This window comes from Rhagoletis pomonella, unplaced genomic scaffold (assembly GCF_013731165.1).
Source record: "Rhagoletis pomonella isolate Grant_MI unplaced genomic scaffold, Rhpom_1.0 Rhpom_scaffold_00006, whole genome shotgun sequence".
Classification (NCBI taxonomy): domain Eukaryota; kingdom Metazoa; phylum Arthropoda; class Insecta; order Diptera; family Tephritidae; genus Rhagoletis; species Rhagoletis pomonella.
Window position 1 is genome coordinate 36,128,580 of NW_023458560.1, and position 10,673 is coordinate 36,139,252.

At 36.8% G+C, this 10,673-nt stretch overlaps 1 protein-coding gene across 1 annotated transcript in view; it reads right to left on the reverse strand.

Moving 5' to 3' along the window:
- Positions 1–7,925: 7,925 nt before the first annotated feature.
- The window catches only part of LOC118740665 (uricase-like), a 76,844-nt gene continuing 74,096 nt past the window's right edge, over positions 7,926–10,673 (reverse strand). Inside the window, exons 2-4 of the mRNA XM_036472278.1 lie at positions 10,540–10,647; positions 10,186–10,470; positions 7,926–8,377 (exon numbers count right to left, since the gene is read on the reverse strand). Of these exons, the coding sequence (XP_036328171.1) occupies positions 7,926–8,377; positions 10,186–10,470; positions 10,540–10,647 (845 nt within the window). The remainder of the gene's footprint in view (positions 8,378–10,185; positions 10,471–10,539; positions 10,648–10,673) is intronic.

Below are 10,673 nucleotides of genomic sequence, written 5' to 3' on the forward strand. Positions count from 1 at the left end.
TATATTTTATAATAAATACCAATTTAATTGCACTCAATCACCGCGCCTTTTTTGTTTTCTTTGTTTGTTTTCGTTCTTAGGCAGATGTCAAAAACGCTCAGAAATATACTTTTTTCTTGCTTCTTTGATTAGGTGATCTGTATTTTTGGTTCATGGGTTAAGAGCATATCAAAGTCCAAAACGAAAGCACACACTAAGAAAAAAATATCGATAACAAAAGCAATAATAATATCGATAGCAAAATCGATAAAAACATCGATAAAAGATCGATGATAAATAATCCATAATAAAATCGATGACAACGTCGATAACAAAATCAATCAAAATATGGATAACAAAATCGATAAAAATATCGAACATTATATCGATAAGTTCCGAAAACATCGGTAGCAAAATCAATAACAATATCGATAAAAATTTCGATAACAAAATCGATAAAAATATCGATCCCAAAACCGACAAAATATTGATTATTATATCGAAAATCTCTAAAATCCCGAAATAGTTCCCAGATTGAGTCTCTGTGCTTCTATCTATATCCTTTTCTCTACAACTACCTTTATTTTAATCTTTCTTCCTCTATCTTCATCTTTACTTTTATCGGTATTCTCATCCTCATATTTTTCTTTATATTTATCTTTGTTTTTATTTTTATGTTTATCATATTCTTCATATACATATTCCCCTTCACCTTTGCCCTTATATAAGTAAAGTGTTTAAATTTACCTTGGTCTTCAGTTTTGCCTTTATCTTTACGCAACTTTGTTTTTGTTTTTATTTTTACTTTTGCCTTTATCCTTTTCTTTATCTATGCACGTACTCACCTTTACTTTTATTCTTTGATTGGTCTTTTTCTAAGTGTTGTATCACTTCAAAAAATGTTTGAGTATTATGCATACATGTGTTCATACGTATATGTATGTACATATGTATATAAAATGTATAGACATACATAGATTACTATAAAAATAGAAACAGGCCCACATTAACTGCAATCAACATATGGACGTATGTATGTATTTACATATGTACGGGGGAATACGCTGTGATTAGGTTATAAATATTGCTCCATTTTTTTATCAAAAGCCGAAATATGTTCTTACGCACACATACATCATTTTTATCTCCTTCCCACTCTTCCAATGCATGCACGTGTTTGCAAAACGATGACGAAGTGATTTTGTATGGGAAATCATTTATGCCCATATATTTGAATCAAATAAACATACTTAGAAGATATCAACCAATACTTCCCATATACCAAACGAAAGGAAAACTCTTGAATTTTTGACTAAAGAAAACAAAAACAAAATCATTAGAGCGGTTTTCGAGCATTTTGGTATTGAAAAAAAAATTAAAATTTTTTCAACAATTTTTTGCCTTAAAATGCTCAATGTTTGTTGAATTTATATAAAATTTGTACACGATAATATTTCCACTGCTCCAAAGAACCTATATCCCGAAAATCAAAGTTATATCTGCCAACCATAAATTGCTAAAGCACTTTAAAAGCTCAAAATTTACACCAAAGGAAGGCAAAGTTTACCGTTATTTTTACGACCGAAACCGAATTGGTTACTTACAAAAATGAGTCTGTCGATAGGGTTTAAAACTTCTATCTTTAAAACGCCAAACTTTTCTTTAAAATCGCTTCATTAGTTCTCGTGCAATAAGCGTTTTCGTGAAGCTCTAAAAATTACAACTACAACATTTCAGCATAGCCTCCATATCCAATTGGTGTACACTTTCGTTTGAAACCGAAATAATGCATATGACAAAAACCGAAATAAAACATACATGCACAGTTTCGGTTGAAACCGAAATAATGTCTAAATGCACAGTTTCCAGGTGCGCAATTTCGGTGCCCCAGGAGAAAATTGGCGGTTATTTCTGATTAGGGACGTACCGGTTATAGATTTTGCCGGATAACCGGATTCCGGATATCCTGTAAAAAATAACAGCCGGATTCGGATATCCGATCGGATATCAGGTAGACTGCTGCCCTTAATAAATTTCACAATACTGTTTTTTTTTTGCCGGCTCGAGTTCACCTCGACCTCCGCACCGTTTCTGATGCTACAGAATTTACCACTTCGAAAACACAATAACGCATACATCTGTGCGATGCTATCGCAGTGAAAAATGGCATCTTATAAACAAACAAAAAACAATCTTCATGAAATTCCTTGCTTTTGAACAATCAAGATGTTTTGTTTTCTTACGTTAATTTTTGTTTAAATTATACAGAACCCGCCTATTAACCTTTTTCGTTTCCGAACGCGTAAGTCTGCAATTTCGGCACGACGAAAAGAAGAGCTGTGAATGTTCCAATAAATAGTTGCGGCATTGTTGTAATTTTTTCGGAACAGATTCGCACCGTCAGAATCGCACATGTGTGTTGATGCCTTATATGACCTTACATGGTCACATTGTTTGATCAAACTGTCTTCTGTGTAATTAGATGGTTTAACTAACGCGCTTCAAAAAACCCATTAAATTTCAGTTTTTTGTTTTGGATGAAGTTGAAGAGAAGCTTAAGGAAGCTTTGTATTCATTTGTTAATACTAACACTAAGTCGTATACTTTTTCCTTGTTCAATTATGTGTTTTTATTTAAATTATTGTGTAAAAAATGGTTTAATTTGAACTTTGACCCTTAATAACTTTTGTAATTTTTGTTCCCGCAAAAAAATAAATACACCGTTATACTCACCGCAATTATCTCTATCGATCGAGAATCGGAGCTATTCTGCATTTATGACCAAATTTTGCTCAGCTTCCGTATATTTGACAGAAAGGCAACTCTGAGAAATTACGCACGTAAATTGATTTCGGTTAATCAAATGTGAAAAACTTGCGTGCGTACGTAGAAAAACTCACGCCGGTAATATTAGGTTGAGTTGTTAGAAACTCAATACACTGCACACATATAGTACATACAAAATTTCAACCCATGCACGCAGTTTGACCAAACAATTTGCCCGTGTAAGGTCCCTATTAATCTTGTACTAAAACGATAACTTTTCCTTCAGCAAACCTGATTATCGATTACTCTTGAGAAATAGAGGGGAAACGTCAAAGACAAAAGATAAACAACTATCTCGTAAAAAACTATTAATAAAAAAATTTACTTGATTATAGGACTAAACATTCAACAACGACAATGCTTCACTATTGCAACATTTTTCCACCCACGTTTCAAAACTCGTTTTTTTTCTGACGCCAATAAAGCTAAATGTTGTTGATGAACTAATTCGAAATTATAAATCAGTTAGCATGGAGAAACCAGTTGAATCATATGAAAAATGCCGAACTATACACCCCTATGCTGTAATCCGTCGTAGATTCGATTTTGCTACGAATCTTAAAATTGGTATGCTGTAATCCGCGTTGCCGTATCGTAATTTCGAAATTCGGAGACCATCTTCGAAATTCGTAACGTTGGTATGCCTGAATCCGACGTAGCTGTAATTTGTATGTATTTGTCAGAAATTTTCTACGAAGAGCAACTGGTGTCGGAGCGAAGCGAATTCTTTTAAAATATCAATAAAATTAAGTGTGGAAACGCAAAAATATGTATTTAAGTTGAAGTGTGAATAAAAACCAATGTATTATTAAATGTTTACAAAATTATCATGTCGACAATCACCACAAATCGCTCACAATACGAAAAACTGGTGGAAAGCATGAGCGAAAGGCCGGACATTGCCCAAGGCTTTGTAATAGTTAAAGAGGATGTGGTGGAATTTTGGGAAAGCGTTGCAAGATTTAAAGCAACACAATATTTAGTTGAATGGACGCCCTTAAAAAGAGGGAACATATATTTATCATTTAAGGTAAATGGATCAGAACTGTCTCGTAGCAATCTCCTTTGTATATTAATGCAACAGTTGACTGCAGCATGTTCTTCCTCCTGAGACAAAAGTGCAAAGGCCACTGAATCCATTCTATTTTACTTAATTAAGGAAAAGCTTTTTCAAATACGATTAAACAATTTTTTTTAATTTCACTGTTCACTTGCGATTATATTTATTTTGATTTGTTTCTGTCAAAGCAGCTGATTAAGAACTTCGAATTTCACTATTTTAGTTGGTAACGCCGTTGATAGTTACGATCGGATTACAGCATACCAATTTTCGAATTTTCGGAACGGAGCTACGAATTCGTAACTACGAACTTTCGGATTACAGCATAGGGGTGATAGTGAAAGCTTCCATTGAAGATCGAGCTCACGAGGATATTTGGCAATGCTTTGAGGAAATCGCCAAAGGCTCTGATGCTGATTCTAGTGTTTCTAGTGATATGGATAGCCAAACGATTGTTAGACAAGGCAGCGAACGTACAAGAAAAAAGGCAGCGATTTATGAACTAGAAATAGAGAAATATTTGGAGCTACCTTTTATATCCAGACAAGAAGATCCCTTAACTTGGTGGAAATATAGCCACAAAGAATTTCCAAATTTGTTTACACTGGCAATGAAGTATCCCTACGCGCCACCTTCCTCAGTGAACTCGGAAAGAGTATTTAGTGCATCGGGTAACATTTATGTTGAAAATAGAAATAGGTTGTTGCCCGATAATGCGGTAATGCTTCTTTTCGTAATGAAAAATATACAGATTGTTAACTTTAATTACTAATTAGACACTTTTAAATTGGATTACAAAAATAAAAAATCTGGGTTAAATTTCTAAATTGAATCTTCTATAATCGATATACGGAATCCGGCCGGATATTAGCCAGTATACGGCCGGATAACCGGATAACCAAAAAACGGCCGGATTCCGGATATCTACCGGATACCCGGCACATCCCTATTTCTGATACTTAACTCAATTTTTTTTTTTTATTATGACACTGCTGCAACAAATGGTAATACTAAATGATCTCTCAGAAATATTCCGGAGATTTAATAAAAAAACATGTCAATTCAAAGTGCCCGCCAATTACATAAGGTGCAAGATTCAAATGATTAAAAATTCTTCTTCTGCTTTTTTGGCGCTGCAGCCGCCTAGGCGATTTTGGCCGAGTTCAGCAAAGCACGCCAGTCATTTCTCCTCTGTGCCAACTGACGCCAATTGGAAACGCCAAGTGAAGCCAAGTCCTTCTCCACCTGATCTTCCGCTGCTACCAGAGCTGGAGCGTCGGTGTCCATTCGAATGACATGGCCAAGCCAGCGGAGCCGCTGTATTTTAATTCGCAGCACTATGTCCATGTCGTTGTAAAGCTCATACAGCTCATCGTTCCATCGTCTGCGGTACTCGCCGTCGCCAACTCGTCCATGCTTCTGCGCCATATACCAGCACCGGCATGATGAGTGACTTATAGAGCGTGGTTTTCTCACGTCGAGAGAGGACTTTACTCCTGAATTGCGTACTCAGTCCAAAGTAGCAATTGTTGGCAAGAGTGATTCTGCTTGGATTTCAATGCTGACATTATTATCGGTGTTAATGCTGGTTCCCAAGTAAACGAAATTCCCTACTTTCTGTATTGTAACTGTCAACAGTGACATGGGTGCCAAGGCGCGAATGTGCTGACTGTTTGTTTGATGACAGGAGATACTTCGTCTTGTCCTCGTTTACCACCAGACACATTCGCTTTGCTTCCCTATCCAACTTGGAAAAGGCAGAACAGACTTCGCGGTTTTTGTTACCGATGATGTCGATGTCATCGGCATAAGCCAGCAATTGCACGCTCTTGTAATAAATTGTTCCTGAGCGGTTCAGTTCTTCAGCTCTTATTATCTTCTCCAACATCAGATTAAAGAAGTCACATGAAAGGGAGTCGCCCTGCCTGAAAACCCGTTTTGTTGCGAACGGCTCGGAGAGGTCTTTCCCAATTCTGCCGGAGCTGGTGGTATTGCTCAACGTAATTTTACACAGCCATATGAGTTTTGAGGGGATGCCAAATTCAGACATAGCGGCATATAGGCAACTCCTTTTAGTGTTGTCAAAAGCGGCTTTAAAGTCGACAAATAGGTGGTGAGTGTCGATCCTTTTCTCGCGGGTCTTTTCCAAGATTTCTCGTATTGCGAATACCTGGTCTATGGTCTGCCAGGTCTAAAGCCACACTGATAAGGCCCAATCAGTTCATTGACGGTGGGCTTCAGTCTTTCACACAATACGCTCGATAAGACCTTGTAACCTACGCTTAGAAGGCAGATCCCGCGGTAGTTGGCGCGAATGGCGGGGTCACCTTTCTTGTGGATTGAGCAGAGCACACCGCGTTATTGCTATACGTACCTCGTCATAGTCAGGCAGTGGAACGTCGACTCCGTCATCATCGACTGCGGGCTCGAGTTCTTCTTCTCCACAACTTTCCGTGCTGCTACCATTTAGTAGGGCGGAAAAGTGTTCCCTCAATAATTTAAGTACGCTCTGGACATCAGTTACTAGGTCGCCATTATTGTTCTTACAGGAGTACGCCCCGGTCCTTAAACCTTCCGTAAGTCGCCTAACTCTCTGGTAAAATTTTCGGGCTAAAAATTACCGTTGCTTTTTTAGAATTTTTTCCCAACTCTGACGGTGCTGGTGGTATTGTTCAACGTCATTTTACATAACCCTATTAGTGCTTACCACTACATCATAGCGGCCGCGGGCTAAATATCTATGCCAACTTTGGACGCTTGCTGTAGGTGTCAAAACACCGTGGAGGGGCGAGCAAAGAGCATCGAGCAAAGCGTCGATTTCAAACGTATATATTTCAATGGGAGAACGCATAGTGAAGAGCAAAGCGTACATACACGTTTGCAATTTGAGATTTGCTCGATGCTAGCTCTTCGCTTTGCTCGCCTCTCCACTATGTTTTTACCCTAACATGGACGCTCGCTGGCGGTACCTCTGTACTTGTGAGCAGACATATACCATGTTTCTACCGTCACATAAAACGGTTTGACGCATTTCACTGTGATTTAAAACGGATAAGCTAATAGGCGGCATACACGATGCGTATGACTCGTTAGTCGGTTTGGATGTGTTTGTGAAAATAAATATGTATTAGTTACACCAGCATGCCTCCCGGCATGACGCTGAATGATTCAACTGTGTGTAGTCGAAGTCGAGTCAACACGTACACAAATGGCTTCCGAGTCAGACGCACCTTGTATGCCACCTATAAATTTCAATACGCTTTTGAACTTCAAAACTGTATTGACTCGCATTTGTTTTCAAATCGTTCTTTTTATTTCTCACAACGGTTTTAAAATATGATAAATGCATCAGTCATACAACGCGAAGTTAAAATCGGCTGGATTGATTCAATCGACCTTTTGTTAATGCGTTTTTTTGCGTAGATATAAACAAGGTAAGGGTTGACTTTGGTGAGCCCTTTAACTGAGTATTACGGAAGAGACCCACCGAAGCACTCTGTTTTTCTGCGGTTTGGTTACCTAATCTCGCACATGGGTTACTTACCTCGTTGCACTGAACGCCAAACGAGGACGCAAGAGTCAACTGTAGCTGTATATCCAGGAAAGTTAGTATTCTCGATTGCACCCTATTATGATTATTAGGAAACATTTACAATGCCGGGAGTAGGATGGTTATTTGCGCAGAGTTCACGAGATCCTCGGATGAGACCGTCTTTCGGACAAATCGCTAAGGCAATTACAGTGAAAATCAAGAAGAAGATTTACAATGCCAGCTTGGAGTTGAGTGTTTATTTTGAATTATTTGAGGGCTGTCAAAGAGTAACTTGCCATTTTGTGGGATTTGTGGATTGCATTTCCTATAGCTAAAAAAAAAAGTACCAGTTGACCTCAATAAAAGGTTGTTCAACTTTTCAGCCCTAAGTTCGCAAGCAAAACGCACTTTTAAGATTAAAACACACAAACACATTTACGAAAATCATTTATTACAAAAACTTTGACTTGAAAACCACCGCAATAATACATATGTATACAAATCCAGCTATTTCTCCAGCCGATCCAATTAGGCATAACCAATGCCCAAAGGTGTATCCTGTGGATTGGCAATAATGACATCAGCTTTCGGCTCGATCGGGCGAAAACGTGAGAAATCAAACGCAATATGTCTATAATTCGGAAAACTTATCGCAATACTACAAATCTCCGGCATAGCATCAAGCACCGCTCGCTCTGCTGTATATGCTGCATATTGTACGCTAGTAATCACCACACCCTCCACCGGATCGCCGGCAAAAGAACGCAGAATCAAGTCGCGTACCTTCAGCCAGTTGGTGGCAAAATCAATGCCATCCAGTTTAGCATACTGCCAACGCGCCTGCACATCTGTGCATAATATGCGATCAGCCATATCGCCTTCCGAATATAAAGCACCTTTCACATAGCCAGTGAATGGCGCACGCGCTGTCTTCACAATACGCAAACCATGAAAATTTCCAATCAACATCGGTGGAGCATCTGAATTTCGTATGTATATATTTACATTAGACCGTAAAACCTTACAAGCAAACAAAAAAAAAGCAAGGCAATTTCGAATCTCTTATTTTTTTTGCCGAACCTAGCGTTCGTCTTTCTACATTTTGCGGTGACACCTACACGCATTCGGCAATTAAAATATTTTCTTAAATAGGTCCACTGTAATAAAAATTTAAGTTATTAAAATAGTTCCATTGTAGAAAAATTTAAATTATTAAAATGTAAAAAGGCGACTCACAGTGGTTTGAAACTGAAATTTGTTGTTCGAAATCCTCCGGAACCTTCATTTTTTAAGCAATTTGATTATTATTTTTTTAATGAAAGCCTATAATATTTACAAGAGACCTGTTGAAGCTGATGCTTGGATTTTTATTTGTTTATAAATTTTTTTCGTTGATAGTGCCGAGAAAATAGCAATTTTGAAGAAAATCGATTCCCCTGTTCCTGTTAATAAATGTTACATAATAAAGACTGGTTGAAAACAAATGTAGGGTTCACCCAAAACAAAACTAAATTTCACAAGAAAAATTTGAAATATCATAAAAAATTTAATCTGCTATAGGACATTAAACATTAAAAAAAATTACATTTTTGTGAAATTTTTTTTTTATAACCTTTCAAATTATGCTTATGCAATGGTTTTCAATTAGTTTTTATTATATAAAATTTATTAACTGGAAGATGGGAATCAATTTTCTTCAAAATTCCCACTTTCTCTGCACGCTAAAATTTTTTTAATAAATAAACCTAAATTCAAAAATCGGGGTCAACAGGTCGCTTGTAAATTTCATAAGCCTTTATAAAAAAAATATAATGAATTGTATACAAAATTAATTCTAAAGTAAATTCCCTACGTTCATAAAAAAAAATCGAAATTACATTGCAAAAAATTATTTAAACTCAGGAGTGTACGGCGAACTTTTTTTTGTGGTCCGGTCTAATATGGATTAGGATAGTCTAAAAATACACGTGTGGAGAAAAGTTTGAAATTTAAAACTCTTATCCCCTAAGATTTTTCTAAATGGAAAAATAGAAGACGCGTGTTTTTTGTTATTAAAGTAAGTTTTGTTAGTTAAAGTTAAAGATAGTTTCAAATGCCTCCAATTATTGTATATGGCGAAAAAACAATTCATTCTTAAAAATCAATATTTTTCTGTTTCTCTTTAGGAGACTTTCAATAACAATACCCAAATTTTGATTAAAAAAATTTTTAATATTAACTTTTTAATTTGGGGAGTCCCCTAAAACCACAAAATATTCAATAAAAATGGTTAGTATTAAAAAAAACAATTGGCTATTATTATTGAAAGCCTCGTAAAGAGAAACAGTTTTCCGGTCCAAAAGTATCAATTTTAGTTGTAAATATCTTCTTTTTTTTAACAAAAATATGTGCGTGTATTCTTTGTTTCCATTTACAAAAACAATAGAGATCTTAACATTTTTAAAAAATTTTCGACCACCGTAATTGACATACAATATCGCCGCCTGGATAAAAGATTGTAAGCGCCAATTTGTCGATTTTTACTTATAGATGCAGCTATGTATATATTTTAAAGTAATATTTTTCAAATTGCGTTATCCATTTTTTCATATCTGCTTTAGTTTCCGAGATATTGAGTAAAAAGGGTCGCTGATTTTCATTAAATTCGTATGCCATGCAAATTGGCGGCAAAATCCGCCGAAACTAACATACGACAATCTTTTATCCAGGCGACGATATGTAGAGAAGAAATATTATGTGTTATCTATATTATATCTGAAATCGTTCGAAGATCTCAAAGTTCACATACCCCTTCGCATCACAACCTCACAACTGTGTGTGCCATTCGTGTTGCGCATAAATGCATGATTATGCCGCTTGTCTTTGTAATAGCCCTGACGCTCCTGCTCGCCGAAACGATCCCTCGCCAACTCTTCAACAATCACATTCGACTCTGCGACTAGATCATACTCTCGCAGAAAATGTTCGGATAGTGTCAGCGCAAATTCCTCGGGTGTGTGTAGTCCGTGTTTTTGTGCATGCACGTAGATGGTATTTTCCTGTACATCACTGCCGATAATATCCGAATTGTCGGCTTAGAAAATGATAAGTAAAATTAGATTTGCTCACTTGTGTGGGACTTTTCAAGTCCTTGTTTAGTTACCTTCATAGTATTCCTTATGTGTGCGCAATCGCATATGTGATTGCACTTTATACTCGGTCACACTGTGCAGTGGCCCATCCTTCTTTAGCTGAAAGACACGCACTCCTTCTTTGCCATAACTGTAATCGCCGAGC